The sequence below is a fragment of the Apis mellifera genome, linkage group LG11 (assembly GCF_003254395.2).
Source record: "Apis mellifera strain DH4 linkage group LG11, Amel_HAv3.1, whole genome shotgun sequence".
NCBI classification, from domain to species: domain Eukaryota; kingdom Metazoa; phylum Arthropoda; class Insecta; order Hymenoptera; family Apidae; genus Apis; species Apis mellifera.
In genome coordinates, this window is record NC_037648.1 from 6,464,177 (window position 1) to 6,487,495 (window position 23,319).

Here is a 23,319-nt window from a genome sequence, read left to right on the forward strand (position 1 = left end):
TATGATTGTAATATTTATATACTAAAAATTTGAAATCCAATATCAAATGTTTAAAGAAAATTTATTATTATAGTATTTAAGTTGCTATAAAATTTAAAAATAAACATGAAAAAGAGTAAAATTAATAAAATTTTTTTTAATAAATAAATTACATAATTATACTATTTATTTAAAATATTATTCATGTATTTAATTGATACATTTAAAATATTTATTAAAAAAATAAATTGATACATTAATTATAATATTTTTCATATTTATTACAGCATTAATAATTTTATGAAAAATTTTTATTTCAATGACATAAAATCTTTACAACTAATTCTAGAAACAATAGAATTAATAAAATTAGAAACATTTAATTCATCTTCTTCAATTTTATATATTTTCTTTATTAAATCAAAGTCTGTAAACTCAGATAATCTTGAAATTGATATATTTTGTCCTTTTACAATATCCATTATTGTTTTTGATATTAATTTTTTATCATTTTCTTTATATATTAACATTATTAGTATATTTTTATCATCATCACTGATTCCAAATTCTATTAATGCACGTGATATATTTTTTGAGGTTGATAAATTAAATAATACTTCAGTATATATATTTTTTGTAGTAATCTGATTCATCTTTGCACTAATTGCAGTTTTATTAGCAGCTGTTATTACTTGGAAAGAATCTACTACAAGTGATGCTTTTATAATAGAGCAAGAAAGTTCATTATTCATAACTTTCCTACGTATTTCATTAGAATTTTGGACATTTTCAAATAAATATAATGTACAAAACATTTCTGTTTCAGGATCTAATGATACAGTATAATCACTCATTTTTTTTATAAATATTAAATTTATGCACAGTAATAGATTACAAATTAAAAATATTAATTATAATTATGTCAAAATTATAACATTAATTATAACTACATTTGTTTTATGTATAATATTTTACTTGAAATATTATATTTTCTATGATAAAACTGATTGAAACTTATTCCGAATTAAAAATTAGTTACGTAATCAAAAAACAAAATAAATTTAATCAAAATAGAACATTGGTTTTATAATTATATAGTTATTCTACATATTTTTTTATTTTCTGTTTATACCATGAAAAAATAATAAAAAAATAAACTTTTTCTTTTTTAATTCTTTTCTATTTTTAATTTAAAATAATTAAATTTTATTATAAAAATCATATATATATAATTTTAATATATATCAATATTCAGTAATAATTACAACGATGTTATTAAAAATAATATTATATAATTATATATTATTATATAATATTATATAATATTATATAATTTAATATTAAATTTAAAATTACAAAATAAATCATAAAACGAAGTAATTTCATAAGTTGACAAATGAAAAGAATGTAAATTTTATTGGTTGATTTTCACAAATCTAACATATTCATGAAAATGAACCAAAAATGTTACATCATAAAAATCATATAGAACCGCATATCTGTGAACAATAAAAGGAAATACTCTCCTGACCTCTCTATTATATTTACATCAATAATATTATACAATATATGTTTCCAAATTATTAACTAATTAAAGTTTAAATATTTAAATTATTGTAATTTATAAAAAATGTGTTGCTTTGGCATTTAAGTTATTTAAAATATTTATGAAATAAAAAGATGAATATCAAGTATTTAAAAAATTCATAAAATATATATATACGAGAAAACATCGAGAAAAGATTGAAGATCGAATAAATTCATTATTTTATTAATCATAAAATAATTCCTAGTTTTGGTTGTCTATTAAAAAATAAATTATTAAAATTTATAAAGTATTAAAATAATTATTTCGAAAATAATAAAATATTTTGAAAACGATATTAGTTTAAAAATAAAAAATTATAGCAAATTATGACTGATGAAAATTCATGCAAAAGTGTATGGAATAAAGTTTGTAAGTGATTTATATTTTTAATGTAAATTCTTTAGAATTTTTATAAATTAGTTTTTTTCTTAGATAATTTATTATTTAATTAGTAAATACTGGAATTATTTGGATTTCTTCACAAAAGAAATCCTCTGCATGTCCTCCTTATATGAAAAAGAAAAAAATCGAAGAAGAACCCAAAAATGATTTAAAACCGTCCGACGAAGATAAAAAATTTGATTCTACAAAGAAATTCGAATATAAAAGTCCCACTGATTTCTGTTCTCCAATTAAATCTTGTTATATTAAAATGCAGGTATTTTTAATAATTTTATTTAGTTTTATATCAATCATTTTTATGTGATCATCTTGTACTATATTTTTTAAATCATTTTTTTTTTTATTTGATTAAAATTTTTGAATGTAAAAACATGAGACTTATAAAAAATTATAGGATCCTTGTAGAGCATGTTGTTGTGAAGAAAAACCAAAGCCACCACCTCCTTGTCCACCTAAATGTGGCCCGCAAGTACCACGCGAACCAGTGTGTGGTTGTGATCTTTGTCAAAAACATCCCGGTCATGAAAAATGTTGCGACAAGAATAGAGCATTTCGCGGTATAGATATTCATCGTGAATATTTCGAAAAGGCATAACAATTTATTTTTATTATATTACATTAATTTTGTATAATATGCTTATATGCCGATAAATTAAAATTATTATAAAATTAAATGTGTATTTATATTGATTTTTAAAAAACATAAAATCTTAAAAATATTTTTCATTCAAATTAATAAAAAATTAATAAAAAATATTTTATAAATTTAAAAAAAATTACTCAAAATATAATAAATAATATAAATAAATAAAAAAGTTATTAATTTTTTTTATTTTTTAGAATTAAAAAATAAATGAATTTTTTATTGAATTTTTATTATTACCATTGACATAATGAAAATGTTTATTAAAACTTAGATATTAGTATTATTAAAACTTATTTTAATGTTTTATCTATTATTAAAGATAAAAAATGATTAATATGACATTTTCAGTTAATATAATAATTTCAGTAAAAAATCAGATCTATTGGAATAAACTAATCAGATTATAACCAATTTATGCTACAAAACAAACATAAAATAAAAATGTATAAGATATTTTGCCTAGAAATGATAGTATTGAATAATTATAGAATTAATTATTACAGATATTATTAATGAGAAAATGTTAATATCTCAAATGAAATTTAATATAGAAACTCATAATATTTTTCATATATCTTGTATCAAATCTTTTTAAGATTTTGAAATATTTATTGATGTCTTAAACTCTTTAGGACCTTTGTTTTAAAAGTGGATATTTAATTTCAGTTCTATGGAAAAACTATTTTTTCGTGAAATCATTATAAAAATAAATATACAATCTTTACTAAATTTTCTAACCAGAAAATCTGTATGCGAAATTCCAATTATTATAAATAAAGATGCTTCTTATATTTTTCTAAATATCATAGTTTAACGATACTATTTTTTTGTTAATGAATGTGAATATTTATTTTTGCAAATATTAAAAATTACTAATTAGTAAAAGACGGTATTATATATAAAAATATATTTATTATCATAATTTATTTGTATTTGCTAATATCTTAAAAAATTTTCATATTTTTATCATATAGCTATTTTTATGTACATATCGTACATTTGGGTACATTTTGATTAAATTTTAAATTTTAAAATGTGAATTTTTTATTTTTTATTTTCTTCATTTATCATAAATAAAATTATAATAAAATTATAAATAAAAATATTCTATGAAAAGATTAAAGATGTAGGGAATTTTTTTTTATATATTTTTATATATATATAATATAGTTAGACAAAAATCTATTAATAAGATAACGTATTAATTTTACAAATAATCTTATCAATATAGATTTGTTTATAATATATGGTTATATAGTTTTTTTAACAGTTTTTAATTAATCCTGAAGCTTAAAAGTAACTATATTTATCTTAACAACTATAATTTATCAGGTAATTTTTTCGAAATATTTTTTTTATTTAAAATATCTTATCATATAAGAGAATTTTTATAATACAAATATATATTTTTTTCAAACAGTGAAAATTTTTACATAAATTATATTTTTTTATGATGTTAAATATATAAATATATATTTATCCTAGTTTTATCTATTAATTATCTATTAATTTATTTAAATAAATGTTCTAATGCTAATATACTTGTGATATCTTTTCTTGAGTACTTTTCTACTACATATGAGTAGAGTTAACTAAAATTTATTTATAAAATTGTTATAAAATGTTAATTAATATATAATATATATATAATATAATCTGAATATTATTAAAGAATAAGAATATGTAATAAAATTATAAATTATATAATATTAATATTTATAAATTTATTTTAATTATTATAAATTGTATTATAAATTATATTTTTAATATTTTTAAATTTATACCAAAATATATTATATACCAAAATTATTATATATCATTATCATTGTAATAATAATAAAAATATCTTATGAAATTAATTTAATATTAATTATTTTTTATTATTATATTTTTTATATATTTTTAAATTATAAAAAAAATATTTTATGATTCTCATATTTATAATTTTTATGATTTCATTTGATTTATGGAATATATTTTAACATTCATCTATATAGTATTATTTGAAGAACTTCATATGTTTTTTTATACTTTTGATATCAATTAATTAATAGCACTAGATGTGATTAATATCATAATATGATTTATGGTAATATAAACTAATCATTAAAAGACAAATATATAATATTTTTGTAAAAATTTTTGTGAAAAATAATAAAGAATAAAATTAAAATTAAAAATTAGAATCATTTTTTCATTAATATTTTCTGTACTTAATTAATATATTTTGTTTGATTACATTTTAATAATGTTTTTTCTTAAAATGATTATAATCATTTATATCAACAATATGCTATAATGATAAATATATGAAAAAAAATAATTTATTACTACAATATAGTATACAATATAGTATTTATATATAATATTTATTATTCTTCTTCTTCTTATTATTATTATTAGATTATTATGATTGATAATAATCTAAATTGAGATTAAATTAATCAAAATATAATAAGAAAATATTTTCTTTTTTTATGACTTTATTTAATCAAACTTATAATAAAAACGAAAACGAAAAAGAAAAAATAATTTATATATATTTATTAGTAGTCAGAGTATATAAATATCACATATCATATTCGTATCTATTCAGAATTACTTAAATATATAAATATATAGATAAATATAAATATAATAAATATAATATATAATATAGATAATATATAAATAAATTGTCCAGATTGCATATGACTTATTTATATTAAATACTATTTTTACGTAAAATATTTAAAATTAATTTTTAAATTTTAAAACAAGATATGAATAATTCTATATTGCAACAAATTAATATTATATATTTTTTTATTTTATCAATAAATTTAGAAAATATATATTATTTTTTATGAAATATTTAATTTTTCTTCGACAATACCTACATGTAATATATGTATTTAATTCTATTTCATTTTTTAACTTCTATCTTCATATCTATTTTCAATATGATGAATTTGTTAAATTATACTCTTACATATATACTCTACATAATTTTTAATATAATATTTGTTTTATTGTTTCTCATAATTTCAATAGTCAAAAAATTTATTATTATTATGTATAAAATATTTATTAATTATATTGTAGTACAAATCTTAATGAAGAAATTTCATATATATATATATATCAATATGTCATATGATGTAAAGAATATTTTTCTAAGTCAAAAATTATTAAACAGCTTTATTTTATAATTAAGAATTATACTTTTGTAAATACATTTTATAAATATAACTCATTGTATATAAAAAAATCAATAAGTAATTAATAAGTAATAAAAAATTATTAAATCACTTATAATAAAAAACTATTATAGTTTAGGAAATATTTTAACTTTAATTTTATAGAATTTAACAAAGATATGAAATGATATTTGTTTGTTTATATTTTCTTTATTTTTTTTATAATTAAATTTTATAAAATTAAAATTAATTAATAAATTTTTTGGTATAAATAATTTAATATTAATTTAATAATTTTTTATTTAATGCTTTTTTACTTATTTTTAATAAATCAATTTAAATAATATATCTATGTAGAATATATATAAAATTATTTTGATTATGAATTTTATAAATAATGATTATGTAATGATTATATAGTGAAAAATGTTTTAAATAAAAATTAAGTGGTTTTAAGTAAACATAATTTGATGTAATTTTTTTTATAAATAAATATTATAAATAAAAGATATATGAAAGTTAAATTTAAATCATTATATATTTTCTATTATTTTAATTTATAAAAATTCTTCATTTTCTAAAGAAATATTCATATTTTTATATCAAAATATCATTTATTTATAAATATTTTGATATAAATTTTATAAAATGTATTATATGAAAAATAAATAAAAAAAAATAAGAAAAATATGAATGAAAGAAGAAAATTATTTTAAGCCATTATATGATATTTTATAAAATTGAAAAAGATGTATATGTATATTATAATGAAATGTTGCAAAATTAATTTTTATAATAATATATTTTCATTTTATTTTTTTAAGAATATTAATGGATTAAAGAATTTCTTGATAAAAATAAAATATAAATCGGATGAGTTTTTTATTAGTAAACAAAATAAATACTCAAATAAACTGAAAATTCTAGAAATTTAAATAATTGAATGTATAACATATTATGTGGCATTTGTTTGAAATATGATCATAAATATTGCTTGGTCTATTGTTTTCTTGCTTGTTCTAACTAAATATATATATATTATCTATTCCCTATTTTTATCAAAAGTTTAGGTTATGTTAATGAATTCAAAATATTAAATGGTTGAACAATAATGACTAAGTTATTGTAATTTAAATGATACAATTCTATTGAAATTTTAACGAATATTACTATAATTTATACTATACTTATATTTTAAAATATATTTTAAAAACTCATATCTAAACATTTCTACATAAATAATGATGTTGTTAATGATCTGAAAAAACTATAGCAGAAAAAAACAGATTAATATTTTTGTTAAATAATATCAAGTATTATTTTTTTGTTTATATCTGTAATTTTTCTATTAATATTGAATATCAGATTTAATGTTATGAATTTATGTTAACTGTGTACGATCATATATATAATTGAACATGCACTTCGCGATTGGTTGAGTATTTGTTGTCAATTCTTGGTAGGCTTATTCTTTCCATAGGATTGGAGTTCTTTACCGTACTTTATATTCGTTCAGCTATTCCTTACAGTCTACGTTTAGCTTTTGAAGAGAATTGACAGCTTTTGAAAAGACTAATATGCATATAAGTAAGTAAATTTGTATATTTTCGATCAAATGTGAATCTTGTTTTAAATTAGATAAAGTATTATATATATAAAATATTCAAAATATGGATTTTGAAATTTAATGATATCATAATATTAATATCAGAAAATTAACATTATATTATATTAATATTACTTAATATTACATTAGAGGATTTTAATGTTATATATATATATTATATATATATTATTTAGATTAAATAATTAAATCTAAATAAAAAATTGTCTGAAATTATAATTCATTGCTTTCTATATTTTTATTGTATATTAATTTTTTAAAAAAATTATATTTTTTTATTTAAAAATTTTTGATATATATTAAATAAAATTGATTAAGTTTAAAAAAATTTTTTTTTTATAACATATTTTTTTTAGATAATTTAATTATTAAATTTAATTATTTAATTATCGAAATTAAGTAATATTACTATTTCTAACTATTATTTTTAAAAAATAATATTAACTAATTTTATATTTACAAATATTATTTTCTTTTTTAATATTGTTTGCTTTATTATTATTTAATAAATAAACTTATAAATTTTCTTATTAATATTAATATAATTTGCAACAATAATCTTTGATTAAATTTTTCATATTTTTTATCTTTAATATAATTAATTATATTTTTCACATATAAATAATTAAAATAAAATTTAAAAAGTAAATTAATTTTATATGCTAAAAATATTTAGGTAATATTTTAAATTTTTTATATAATATATTAAATTATTTTATTTAATTAATAAAAAATAAACATAATTAAAATATAAATACAGTAATCAACAAAAGTTCAAATTTTATAAGTAAAATTAAAAATTAAAAATTTATATTTTTAATGAATGATTTTTTTTGAAAGTTTTTTAAATTATTATTTGTATAATTGTTTGGTAATAAATACAATGATTTTAAGGAAAAAATATTGTGAAATAAATATTTTTACAAATGTTATTTATTCTATATTGTAAAATTTTAAATTAACATATAGAAATATAAAGATCAATTTTTTAAATGGAACTATATAATTTTTATTGTATTTTTATATAATTTTTTTATAATTTTAAATTATTTATGTCAAAAAATCTTTAATTTAGAAAATATTTTAACTTGAAGTTTGTAAAATTGTATGATAAGAAAAATAATAAAGTATTTCGCGTCTATATATTTGTTTATATACATATATTTGTAAATTATTATATATAATTATAAGTAATAATAATACGTATTTTTAAGTAATAATAATACGTAAATTATAAGTAATAATAAGATATCAATTTATTACATTAAAGTTATTAAAATATTAAAATATTATTAAAATATATTATATATATTAAAATATTAAAGTAATTGAAAAAAAATGAAATGAAAGTGAAAAAATTTTTTTAAATATAATTATAATGATAAAAATAAATAATATAAATATGAAATAAGTATTATATCTCAATATTTTTATTAAATAACACGAAGGAATTTAAAAAAATAATAAATTAAAATTCTATTGGTTTTATAATATTCATTTTATAATATTGCTTGTTTATTTTAATAAATAATTAATATTCTTGAATGCAAAAGCTTTATATCATGATAATTTTAACGCAATGATATAAAAAAATGATTCCTCCCAAAAAATTACAAAAGTATGATGTTTTATAAAAATATAAAAAAATAAAATTTTTATTGCTTGATCAAAAATCTTTTTATACTTTCATAATATAAATTAGTTTTATATATATTATTTTTATAATATGAATAAATGAAATTTATATATATAATTTATTATAATTTAATTTTTTTTATTTAATAATTTGAAAAATGAATAATTACATTAATTAATTATTATTTAATAATAATTATATAAATAATATATATATATATAATATAATATATAAATAATAAATTTCTACATAAATTTTATCTAATATTAAATTAAATAAATATGAAATAACATGGATATATATAAAAGAAGTTTAAAAAATCATATTTAATTATATAATATATATAATATAATATACATAATATTATATATATATATATATATATAATCATTAAATAAATGTCAATATATAATAATATCATCAATATAATAATGATTGTAATATCGATTATTCATAGTGACTAAAATTATAAATTTATTAATCTGTATTTAATAATCTTTAAATTGATGAATATAGTGGTCATAAAAAAATTTTTTTTCCTTGTATAATATTCCATGCATTATTATTTGAGTTGAAAACAACCGGATTATTATGATATTTGTTCACGTTTGGGTTTTCCCCAGTTTGAATCACATCAGGGAAATATTGTATTTATCTTTTTGTATATATGTATATGGTATGTGTCTTCATTTTCTTATTTAATCATTTTGAAATTTCTTTATATAAATACATATATGAAAGATATTAAATTATCATATTAAATAATTGATATTTGAAATTTTTATTTTTATTTAATGAAATATAAAAATTTAAAACAATATGAGTAATAAATTTATAAAATAATTGTTTTCATTGATTTCAATAATCTTAAATTATGATAATAAAAAACTTCCGATTAATTTTTTTCAATGTATACAATTATTATGTATATAATTATTCATTATCAGAAATCATTATTTGATATCCAGTTCTTTGAATATCTCATATTTAATTTTTAATAATAATGATTTTTATATTATCTTACAGAAACAGTTTTTTCAGAATTAAATTATTATTCTAATGTAAAATAATAATATATATTCGAAAATTGAACTTTTTTAACCGATACATTTTTCAAAATATATCGGAAATTTAATATGGCCATATTTATTAGATTGCACAATTTTTGTTTCAGAGATATAATATGTTAATTATATATTTAATATAATAATAAATATTATAAAAATATAATAATAATATTTCTAATGTGTGAAATAGATTTGAGTTAGTTTGAATTAGATTTCATATATTTATAATCTGATTTACAATTAAACAGATTAAATTTAATTTAGCTTAGATTTATTACTATTTAATAAATTAATTTTTATTTAATAAAAATAGTTATTTAGCTAAATTTAATATTATATCTATTATCTATTATAGAATTTACATTTATCATTATGTTAGATGTATGGAAGAATTCTTATTTTGGCATTAGTATAATTTAAATTTCAACATAATAGTATTTTTTAATACGAAAATAAAAATTTTTTTAATTAGAAATTCACACAATATAAACTCAATAATGTATAATATATATATATATATATATTACATTTTTTTATATTTTTCAAAATATCAAAATCATGAACATTTTAAATGATATTATATTTTTTTTTATGTTATTTTATGTTATTTTTTTTTATGTTTCTATTTTTGTTGTTTATAGTTAATAAGGAGATAAATTTAATTATTTAAAATAATTTTCAAATGATTTTGAATTTCAAAACAGAACGAATATTTATGGAAAATAATTTTATAATTTATCTTCAAATTTCACTCTTCTGTTGAAAATATGTGTTCAAATTTGTAATAATTTATATTTTAACATTTTTTTAAACGATGATACAATGAACAAAACCAGAATTTTATATACGCTGTTATATGTTTTCTACGGTTAATATGTACTAATAAATCTATTATCATCTAGTATTATATTAATTATCTTTTATTATTCCTTATAAAAAAAACTAAAAATATATAACGAATTCAAATAAAATAAAGAGACTAAATAGTTTTATAAATTTTTTTGTTTTGAAATCAATTGAAGATCATTTTATTATAGTTCATTAAATTCATTTGTTTAACATCTAAAAGAAAGTAAAAAAAGTAAAAATAAAAAAATTAGCAATTCTATTTAAAAAAACTTTATGTGCTTTATTATTTTATTATTTCAAAAAAGAATATTTGATATCTTCAAAAATGATGAAATATGATATTAAAAAATCAAAATATTTTATCGAATACAATAAATTTTATTTTATGCATTTTTTTATAAAGTAAATAAATAATAAGCTATTTTTATTTTAGATAATAATTCTAATTAATTTATTTTTTATATCCTTGAAACTTAAGTTCCTTATATAATGGAACTTATTTCGAAACATAGTTAATGAATATGATGAAATCGTACTGAAACAAAACTCATCATATAGAAATTATATAGTTTAAATTATATATATAGAATATATTTTATATTTTAGTATTTTATATTGAATATTTTTATATTGAGCTATGTTTATATGTATGTATAGAGAAAACTTGTTTAGAATGTTGTCCTTGACAACATATTTCAAGATCATTGAATCATTAAAATAACTGTTTTAAATAATTGTCTTAATATAATTTAATATGTATATGTATTTTAATAATAAATATTCTCTCTATGTATTTATTTTATGTAAATAATACATTATTTTATCTGAGTTTATTATATTTGTTTTGTTCTTTTTTCTTTAAAAAATATTTATAAATATAAGATAAAATATAAAAATAAATATATATACATAAATAAAACGATTTTATTTATATTATTTATTTTTTATTTTTAAAATTGAAATAATTTTGAATAAGATAATTTTAATTTATTTTCAATTATATATTGTACGATTTGATAAAAATAGTATTAGATAAAGATATTATTTATTATATAATATAATTTTAGTAATAGAATATTAATATAAAATTAAAAAAAAACAAATATTTATAATTTACTTAATATAAAAAAATTTATTAAATAATAAACATAAAATAATACGATAAATTTACAAATTAAATAATATAATTAGTAATAATTAAATGATTTTATATTTTTTTAAGGATGACATTAAGAAACATTTTGGTTTTCATTAATCATCATATGTAATTGATAATTTTTTATAAACTTAATTTTTCATAAATAGTGAACTTTGAATAGTGAATTTTAAATTTTGAATTTGAAATCACACATAATAAATACTGGAATATTTATGAAACATATATATTATATATTTGTACATTAATTATATATACATACATACATAGCACTATATTTTATGGAACTTTTTACATTTTTAAATTCTAATAATATTGCATTACCAAATATTTGATATTGAATAATGATTACATAATATTAAAAATAAAATTTTAAAAATAAAATAAAACTGACTTTCTATGATATCATATAATATAAAAATGTATTAAAATATATTAATATATAAATAGAACCAAGAATCAATTAAATAATAATATTAAAATATAATATATTAATATATTAAAATAAAAATAAATTTATAATTATAAATTTATGGTTTTCATGAAATTTTAATTAATATCTTTTTAATTTTATAATATAATATTTAATATATAATTTATATAATTTTAGTTATAATTCATTTTTATAATTTTATAATTTATATAATTTTAAATTATAATTTGTTTAATTCAATATACTTTGTATATAAATATATTGAATAATAATAAATTTTTAAATTTCAAATTTTTTAATATTAAAAATTATTTATAACAATAAAAAACTTAATAATAAATTTATAATATAATATTTTATATATTGTTTATTATTATATTTAAATATTTAGTTTCTAATAAAAAAATTATAATTTCAAAATAAATAAATTAAATTATAAATAAATAAAATTCTTAATAATAATTTTCTAATAAATTTTTCTAGTGACAGGAAGTTTTTGGTTGTTGGGTTTTACTTTAATAATAATGGCAAAAGCAGAAAATGAAGCATTAAGTGCTGTTTTAGAAAGCACAAATCAATTCTCTTCTTCACTATTTCAGGTAAAAGAAATGTTGTACTGTATAAATAGTATATTTTGTAAAATTAATATTCAAATTAAAAATTTTAATTACTAATAAAAATTATTAGTTATTAATAAAAATTAATAAACTATAAGAATAAACATTTTTTTCAGACTGTAGTGAAAGAACATTCTGGCAATCTTATAATGTCTCCTCTAAGTGCAGATATTGTTCTTGCTATGACTGCTTATGGAGCTCAAGGAGAAACAGAAAACCAATTTAGAAATGTACTTCATCTTCCATCTTCAGACAGTCTTGCCAAGTCTGGTTATCAAACACTTATCGATAATCTTAATGTTCGTATTAATTTATTTATTTTTATTATCATTTTTTATTTTTACTTATCATTATTTATTATTATTTTATTTATATTGTTCTTTATACATATTTTAATATAGGATGTTAAAGAAAATAAACTGCTTCTTGCAAATAAAGTTTTCATAGGTAAAAATTTTGGTATCAAACCAATTTTTAAAGATTTGACAAAAGATTACTTCCGTTCTGCTACTCAAGTAATAAATTTTGCCAAGTCCATGGAGGCAGCAAATATTATTAATACATGGGTTGAACAAAATACAAATAATCTTATTAAGGATCTTATAACTGCTGGTTTGTAAATAATTTTTGCTTTTTATTAAAAAATAAAAAAAATGTTATAAATTTTTTGTTTTGAAAAATTGAATGTATAATATGACATTTTAAAACATAAATAATTTTTAATTTCAGTTATAATGATTTATATATTTGATTAATGTTTTTTAAATAGGTGATTTGAATGAAATGACAACATTAGTACTTGTTAATGCAGTTTATTTTAAAGGCCAATGGAAAAATAAGTTCAATCCTGATTATACTAAGGATATGCCATTTCATGTTAATAAGAATACAATAAAAAATGTTCCTACCATGTATAAACAAGGCAAATATAAATATGGTGAACTTTCTAATTTAAATGCTAAATTTATTGTAATACCCTACAAGGTAAATTTAAAAAAATCAGTAATATATAAAAAAAATTTTATTTATTATAATTTTTTATTATATATATTTAAGAAAATCAGTAATATATAAAAAAATTGTATTTATTATAATTTTTTATTATAATTATCTATTATAATAAAAAAAAGGAAAATGTAAACAAAATTAAACAAAGAAGTTCTTTAGGGTGATGAATTAAATATGATTATAATTCTTCCAAATGAAATTGATGGTTTAACTGAAGTTGAAAAAAAATTACAAAATATAAAATTATCCGATATTCTAAATCAAGGATATGAACAAGAAATACAATTATATTTACCAAAATTCAAAGTAGAAAGTGAAATACATCTTAATACTGTTTTACAAAAGGTATAATATGCAAATAATAATATATATAAAATATATAAAAATAAATATTTCTAAAAAAATAATAATTTATATAAAAATAAATATTTCTTTAATTTTTATTCTGTATAGATGGGATTAATTGATGCATTTACTTCACATGCTAATTTTTCTGGAATTAGTGACGAAAATATACAAATTAATAAAGTTATACAAAAAGCATTTATTGAAGTAAATGAAGAAGGTAGCGAAGCTGCTGCTGCTACTGGTAAGTAAATGAAAATTTTATTTCGTTTATTTGTAATTAAAATTAAATAAGATATTATTTTAAAAACATATATAATAAAGATTATAATATAATAATAATAAATAAATATAATAATAATAAATAAATAATCATTTATTTATTATTTTTTTGTATAATAGTAATGTTTAATAGTATCATGATATTGATTTACTTATATTATTAGAAAGTATTAAATAATTCAAAACTAAATAATAAAAAATTTAATCCAGTATAATTACATAACATCATAGTATTTATATAATAGTATTTTTTTATGTGATATGTTCATTTAAAATAAATTATATATATATATAATAAACATTACTTTTCTTTTATTAAAAATATAATTTATCTAAATCTATTATTTTAAATGATATTTAATTATACTATTATAATATTATATATAATATAATTATTTATTTTAGATTATAATATCTTAAATAATATTTTGCTTAATTTGACTTTTTGTTTATTTTATTATTATTCTAAATTTTTAAACATTTTGGAAATAATTAACAAATCATTTATTAATTATTTTAATATTTCAGTTAAATTAAAAACTCGTATATATATGTATTTTTTTATGATTTTTATTTTCTCATATATATATATACTCATCTATTCTATGTTGAATGTATTATAAATATCAAATGTGTTTTTGTGAAAAATTTTTAATAATGCTTTATGAATATATTAATACATTAAAATGCTTATTGAATTTGCTTTGCATTACATAATACTTTTTGTTTTTGTTTAATAATTATTTGTTATTATATATTTTTTGTTCTTGTAATAGTACATATTGTATATTGCTTTCATTGTTTAATGAAAAATAATATATATATATATATATATATATATATACACATATATATATTAATAAATATTATTCATAATAATTTATTTTTATTATTTATTAAAAATAATCGTTTTTAAAGATATAAATATTTAATTATTGGACTCTCTAAAAAAATGTTTAATATAAATTGAATAATTGAATCATTACCAAATAATAATACTTATTTATTTAGATTCTTTATATTTATAATTAATCATAAATCATATGCAAATTTTATGCATTTCAATATCTATTAAAAGAATTGGACAAATAAAAAATTAAAAAAATTAAAAAAAGAAAGAATAAAGAATGAAATATAAAATATTGATTATTTTTTTTTATAATTTTTTTTTGTAACATTATGCAATTTTTTTCGACAGAATACCAGATTGAACTCTTCGTGTATCCTTCCTTAGAAGAATTTCGAGTAAATGGACCATTCCTTTATGCAATCACTTCAGGAAATGACAACATGATTCTCTTCAAAGGCCAAATCATTAATTCTGAGGCAGTCGTCTGATTTTCATAATTATGTTCATATTTTTTTATTTCATTTCAATTAATTGATTTTTTTAATTCTTTCGAAAATTGTTTATATTATAAATTAATATTACTAATTTTTTTCATTCTTTTTCTTTCTTTATATTCATTTTAATATAATCAATTTTTTATATAAATTATTATTATTTATTATATAATAATATTATTTAATATAGTTAAATAATATTATATTAAATATTATATTTTTATATTAATAATATTACTTCATATAATAATGATAATATAATACACTAATGCCTTATATCTCGACATTTGCCATGCAAATTAGCCAGTTTTGTATTTAACTTATGATTATAATATAAGGCATTTCTATGTATAATAGCTATCCAATTCTTTTCTTATTTATTATTAATTCGTATTTTTTGGTCAAGCGAATAATTCACAATTAATTGCTTGTGACAGGTCTGAGTGTAAGGCCTCTTTCAAGTTTTTGGTCACCGCCGAAGCCCATTGAGTTCTACGTCAATCGACCATTTTTATCAATTATTAAATATAACTATACAATTTTGTTCTTAGTAAATGTTGTGTGGTAGAATTTTTTTCACCTTGAAAATTAAGGACATAATCAATTTATAATCGATTTTACACAATATATTGAAGCTTTTTTATTTTTTATAACATAAAAAATTGCATTAAAAATCAATAGCAAATATAATTATTTTATTAATTTTTTATTTTAACAAATTTTTAATTTTAACAAAAGTTGCATTAATTGATTCAATTTATATAATGAGTTTTTCTCAAAACACCTAAAAAAAAATTATTATTCAATTGCATTTATATCATTTTTATTTAATAAAAAAAATAAGTAATACTAAAAAATATGATAAATGTTAAAAGATATTTTATATATAGCATCTTACTAAGATATTTTTTTATGAATATTTGTTTTTACTTCTCTTCCTTCATTTTTTTTTTTTTTTCATTAAAAGTTTTCACTTTCATTTCTAATTTAATTTTAATTAATTTCAATTTTAATTAATTAAAAAATAAATTAATTTAAAAATATAATTTTATTTAATTTATTACATTTTATTTTTTTTCGTATTTAAGTTTAAATTATTATTTTTCATTATTTGTTTTTTTAAATATATTTTTATAATATAATATAATATAATAAATAATATATATATATATTATATACATATACAAATATATACAAAAATCAATTCATAAAAGAAAAATTAATAATAATCTTAAATTCAGAAAATCAAATTAAATTGTTATGAAAGTGAAACAGATATTTGTAGCTTATATTTCAATAACATTTCATAACTAATTATATTTAATTTAATTAAAAATATAATTATCATTTTAAAATTTTCATCATTAAACAAGCATTCAGTGTGATATAATATCATTTTTTTAATTTTTACATTCTTAATTTAAAAAAGAAAAATATATCTGTTTTAAAAATATATATATATATATATGTATACAATATTTAACAAATATGATATACTTTTATCTTCTATTAATAGAAAATTTTCTTGGTTGTAAAATAATAAAATTGTGTTTAAGCTTTTTGTTTATATTGTACATTTTTTCTTTGTGTTTATATCATATACATATATATATAAAGTTTTGTAAAATTAAAATTAAATTATTATTTAAATTGATCAATCTAGATTTAAGAATTTTAATATTATTTTGGTATAAAAGCTATATATTCTATTTAAAAGAGTAAAATTGATCTTTGAAATATTCTTTGAAATATTTTTAACAAAACTTCTTTGTATTTATAATTTTACAATTTATTATTATTATATTATTATTATATAATTTATTATAACAAAAGTAAATTAATATATTAATAAAATGGATGTTTATTTTTTGTATAAAAACGAAAATTATTATTTGTCAAAGTTTTCATAATTTCAAAATTCTATAGGCAATTCTATAAGAAATAGCATAATTTAATAAAATCTGATTTTGTTTTTATTTATATACAGAATACATTATAATTTATGCAAAAAGAAAATCATTCTATATGAAAAGATAAAAACACTAAATAAAATTTTTCATAGGAGATTTTTTTTTTATCTTTACTTAACTATGTTTTTCAATTATCTTTGAAGACAGTTGAAAATTTTCTTGGTTTCGTATTAAATTGAATATAATATTGCTTTTTATATTAAAATTTTATATTAATTCTTTATTTTAATGATTTTTTTTAATTTGAGAATATTGTTCTAATCTTTTTTTAAAGTTTTATTTCATCGTCGAAACGTGATTTTAGTTGGGAGAGTTTTTAAAAAAATATAATTTTTTTTACTTATTTTTAAAGTTGATATCAGTAATATCAGCAATAGAATATAGTAATTTTTAAATAAATTGTGTTTCAAAACAAGATTCTTTTAATATTTATCTTATATCATGTGAAATTTTTATCGCATTTTGTTTTTACGAATATATAAACAGAAAAAATAGAATATTTTTTCAAGCTTTAAATCTTATTTAGTAATAAAATAAAATTTTAAAAAATTAATGCAATGTTATCTGTAATTTATAAACATGAACACAAAAAGAAGTATCTAGCGAAATTCATTGATATATAGTTACATATATGTAGCTACATATTAAACAAATATTGAACAGATTATTAAATTAATTAATTTAATTAATTAAATGATTTAAATTTTTTAAAAAATAAAATTTGTATGAATAATTTTTATTTTATTTTTCCAATTCTTTATTTTTTTTTATAGAATCATTCTCTTTTTATATTTTTTTATAAATTAATTATTTTATGCAATAAATATTTTAATATTATTATAATTTTATTAATAATAATTAGTTTTTAAAAAGATTTTATATTTTTTTTTATTTTAAATTTTCAGATTGTATTTATTTAATCTTATTAGATGTAATTAAATTCTTAAAATTTTTTAAAATATTATTTAATTTTTAAAAAATTTTTAAATTTATTCTTTTATATATTCCAAATAAATTAGCTTTTTAATATAAAATTTATCTTAATATTTCATAGTAATATAATTTTGTAATTATTGTAATATAATTGATAATTATATATTATATCATTTTAATTATTAGATCGTTCGGAAAGTAATTTCGTTTTTCGTATGAGTTATAAAAAAACGGAATTATTTTCTGAATGATCTGATATATTATATTACTTCAGAAGAATTTAAAAAATGATAACTTATAATTATCGAGCACTAAATTTAATAAAATTAATAATCATTATTATTAATAATAATTATAATTATTATACATTGTATAATTATTATATTATATTATTAATATAATTATATTATATTATATTATATATTATATATTATATTATTCATATTAATTTATTCATGTTTAAAACTTTTGATATTAAGAAATTAATCAAAAAGGTTTCTAACTTGATTTATTCAAAAACAAAGTTTTAAATAAAAAAATATTATTTTTTCTTTTCAATTTATTTTTATATATTATTTTTTCCATTATCCATTTGTCCATTATGATGGATCTTTCTAAGATCTATTTTGCATAATTTTGTTTAATTTTATGTTTATTTAAATAATATTTACATTCATTTGATAGAACGATATATATTTATTACTATTATTATTATTACTAAAAAAAAGTAGAAAACAAAAACAATATTTTTTATATGAATAAATTTAATTTCTACTTATTCACATATGATTTTTCTTTTTTTTTAGGTATTTTTTTGGGTACTCTTGCATTTAGACCTCAAATTCCACCTTTATTCTTCAAAATTGATAAATCATTTCATTTTGTCATTCAATGTAATGAACTCATACTCTTCGAGGGATTAATATTAAAATCTTGAATGATAATAATTTGACCGATAATTAGATTGTTATATTTTTCAATTTTATGTATACACTTTTGTTTTTGAAATATATAAATAAATTCATTGTAATAAGTATTTATAAATTATCATATAGATCTTTGCTTATCCTTATATACTATATTTTTCGCTATAATATTTACAAATTTTTAAATAATTTTTAGTGAAAAATTCATTTATAAATTAATTATAAGCTTTTTTTCATATTTTATATTTCCTTCCTTTTTTAAGATTTTTAGATCTTAATTGTAATGTAATAAATAAGAAAAAGAAAATTGAAAATAACGTGTTATTTAATCGAAAATTAATAGATATACAGTACATTTTATATTTAGATATAAAACATTATTAAAAGTGACAATGTAAATTAAATAATTAAAAATTGAAAATATATAATATCATCAAAGTAAGAAAAGAATAATAGTGACATTGTTCCAATTTTTGATAGAAAATTCTTTTTTGATTTATTTTCAAGAAATCGACCATTTTTGAATTTTGATTATTTTAATTGTTATTATTATTTTATATTAATTTATTATTCTGCTATAATTGTATCTGAAATTACGTATTGCGATTTTTAAAAAATTCAAAATGATATTATTCTTAAAGATTTCATTTTAAAACATCATTTTATATATAAAAATCTGTAGTTTAAGGAATATTTTCATATTTATGTAAAAAGTTATATTATATTTTGGATTCTCAGCATTCAAGAAAAAATTTGTTTATAATTTTTGATATTACAAAATTAATTTAATATAAAAATGTATTATATAAATGCTATCTTTCTTTCTGTTAAAATTCTATTAAAATCTTTCTAAAATCTTACTAAAATTTAAATTGAATTTAAAAAAGCAATTTGAAACAAATACTTTCCGAAGTAAAAATTTATAAATATAATATTTTTATGAAAATTATCATCAAAATTTTGCAATCAAATTACAAAATTCAAAACTTCATAAAATAAATTCGAAACCAGTAAAACAAATACTTAAAATTTTTTTGATTTTATAATTTATATCATATCTGAATTTAAAAAAAATTCTTGATATTAAAGATAAGAAATGATTTAATGTGAAATGACATATATATACTTATATACATTATAAATCTATGTGTATTTATGTATATTTATGAATTTATACATATGTTTTTGTGTATCTATGTATGTATTTACATATACATACAAATATTAATTAAAAATTTTAATGAATGTCCATAACTTATGTCATTTTAATCAATATCAATCAAAGATCAGTAAAAATGAAAAAAATTTTTTTATATATATTATTTAATAAATAATTTATTCTATATAAAATATATGTATGAAATTAAATATTTATTTCTGTATTTTACAATTAAACTTTATAACTTGTAATTATTTACACATACACACACACACACACACACATTTTTCTATTCTATTATTTTTCCTTTATTCTTTTATTTTTCCATATGTAAAATATATTTTATATATTTATTTTTAAACTAACTAATTTAATCTAGCTTGTATATTATTTATTAAATGTTATTCACAATATAGTTTAAATTGCATATTATTTTTGTTTCAGGTGCCATTTTTTTGAAATTGTCTTTGGAAATTCCACTCGATTTCATTGTTACACAGCCATTCTTTTTTTATATCATAAATACTATAAATAATGAAAAAGAGGGAACTCATGTCACTGTACCATTATTCAGCGGTTTTATTAGCGAACCTAAAATTTAAAAATTATCGGTAATGTTAATAATGTTATAAATTGTATACAATTTCTATATGTAAAATACATATTTATATATATTAAATTCACTTTAAGAAATATAATTCATTTTTAAAATGGATTCATTTCAAAATTAAATTTATATAATTATAAATTTAAATATATATTTATAAAATCATTTATACAGAATTTTAATCTGACCAAATATTTCAATAAATACAAATATTTCAGGCAAAAATTATATGATTTCAAGAAGGTAAATCATTCTGTCAATTATATTATCTTGTAACATTTTTAAACGGATTTGCAGATTGCAATGTTGAATTTTTTAATTAAAATTTATATTTCTTGAAACGTTTTTAAAATAATATGATTTTGATGTAAACTACTTTCCGTTAATATATGATCAGCATATATATATTTATACTGCGGGATAAATATATTATAATAATATGTTGCATTATATAAGAGACAATTATGGCAATTATTTTTGCATTTATATCATATAATAATATACATTTAGTATTTATAGAGACTTTATACTAATAATAAAATCTTTAAATTCATAGTTTTGATATACAAATCTATTTGTCTTTAAAAATTACTTACTATAATATTATTGTTTATATATTCCGATTTCATTTTATAATTTTATATTTTATATTTTCAAATATTATTGATTTATTTCGAAAGATATGTTTAAGAAACATTTTAATGCAAATTATATGACAATAAAAAATATAAATTTTATTTAAAAAATTCAAAATTGAGTAGATTATTCAGATAATAAATATTTCACAAAATAATATCAAAAAATAAAATCAATACATAAATCAATTTACAACATAAATCTTTTTTTTTTCTTGATTTTATATAATTTTTATTTGAATCATTTTTCCTGCAAGATAAAAATAAAACAAAAATTATAAATTAGTTTATACCATCGCGAAATATTTAAATTATCATTTTATTTTACGTATTAAAATTAAAAAAATTAAATAAATAATTTAAATATATTCTACTATAAGGAATAAAAAAAGATAACTTTGAAAAAAATAAAATGAAGAAAATATCGAGTAATATTTAATACAATTATAATTGAAATTTTTTCAATATGATAATTAACAATTACATTTTCATTCAATAAATGTATTTAACGTATTGTTTGTATATTAAATATAACTAAAATAATATAATAAATATGTATTTAATAATCTAATAAATTAATTATTAAAATCTTTGGTTTTAATATAGTCTCAGATTTAGTATTAATCAGTTTCAGTCAACAATATACATATAATAAATATTATATAATTTATATATAAATATTATATATATATATATTAAAATAAATAGTATATATATATATATATATATATATATATATATACAGTATACATATATAGTATGGATATATATAATATTGTATATAATATTATATATATATTCGTACTATACATTTATATATATCAAATAAAATTTCAATTGAAAATATGATTAATAATTTTAATTAATAATTAATGATTTAAATAAACATTTATTATTGATTGATAATTATAATATAATTATATATAAAATATAT

General features: G+C 15.2%; 3 protein-coding genes across 11 annotated transcripts; 2 read left to right on the top strand and 1 right to left on the bottom strand.

The window, feature by feature from the left end:
• Window positions 1-272: 272 nt before the first annotated feature.
• LOC102655203 (EKC/KEOPS complex subunit TPRKB) lies at window positions 273-1,031 on the bottom strand. The gene has a single exon (XM_006571841.3). It carries the CDS (start codon window positions 831-833, stop codon window positions 291-293), a length of 543 nt encoding a protein of 180 aa, XP_006571904.1. The 5' UTR covers window positions 834-1,031; the 3' UTR covers window positions 273-290.
• A 758-nt stretch (window positions 1,032-1,789) lies between these two features.
• On the top strand, window positions 1,790-2,614 carry LOC100578061 (late cornified envelope-like proline-rich protein 1). The gene is made up of 3 exons (XM_003251766.4): window positions 1,790-1,936; window positions 2,020-2,225; window positions 2,364-2,614. The coding sequence occupies exons 1-3, from the start codon at window positions 1,894-1,896 to the stop codon at window positions 2,562-2,564; spliced, it is 450 nt and encodes a 149-aa protein (XP_003251814.1). The 5' UTR covers window positions 1,790-1,893; the 3' UTR covers window positions 2,565-2,614.
• Window positions 2,615-3,841: 1,227 nt separating this feature from the next.
• Window positions 3,842-21,758, top strand: LOC100578030 (antitrypsin). 9 transcript variants are annotated; one of them, XM_026443812.1, is made up of 9 exons: window positions 7,178-7,381; window positions 13,043-13,158; window positions 13,293-13,475; window positions 13,578-13,788; window positions 13,946-14,160; window positions 14,344-14,529; window positions 14,638-14,773; window positions 16,010-16,140; window positions 21,588-21,742. In XM_026443812.1, exons 1-9 carry the CDS (start codon window positions 7,372-7,374, stop codon window positions 21,600-21,602), a joined length of 1,203 nt encoding a protein of 400 aa, XP_026299597.1. In that variant the 5' UTR covers window positions 7,178-7,371; the 3' UTR covers window positions 21,603-21,742. The 9 variants fall into 9 exon arrangements, with proteins under 9 accessions (XP_026299604.1, XP_026299602.1, XP_026299603.1 ...); XM_026443813.1 differs by having other exon boundaries at window positions 7,179-7,381; window positions 16,010-16,137; XM_026443814.1 differs by lacking the exon at window positions 21,588-21,742 and adding an exon at window positions 16,593-16,710 and having other exon boundaries at window positions 7,179-7,381; window positions 16,010-16,162.
• Window positions 21,759-23,319: the final 1,561 nt, after the last annotated feature.

Excerpts from the sequence above, each read along its gene's own strand:
- LOC102655203 (XM_006571841.3), bottom strand. The coding sequence starts at position 833 with ATGAGTGATTATACTGTATCATTAGATCCTGAAACAGAAATGTTTTGT.
- LOC100578061 (XM_003251766.4), top strand. The coding sequence starts at position 1,894 with ATGACTGATGAAAATTCATGCAAAAGTGTATGGAATAAAGTTT. Across the intron at positions 1,937-2,019 it reads AAGTGTATGGAATAAAGTTT|TAAATACTGGAATTATTTGG; the intron begins GTAAGTGATTTA and ends TTATTTAATTAG. Across the intron at positions 2,226-2,363 it reads CTTGTTATATTAAAATGCAG|GATCCTTGTAGAGCATGTTG; the intron begins GTATTTTTAATA and ends AAAAAATTATAG.
- LOC100578030 (XM_026443811.1), top strand. Across the intron at positions 13,476-13,577 it reads CACTTATCGATAATCTTAAT|GATGTTAAAGAAAATAAACT; the intron begins GTTCGTATTAAT and ends ATTTTAATATAG. Across the intron at positions 14,530-14,637 it reads TTAATACTGTTTTACAAAAG|ATGGGATTAATTGATGCATT; the intron begins GTATAATATGCA and ends TATTCTGTATAG.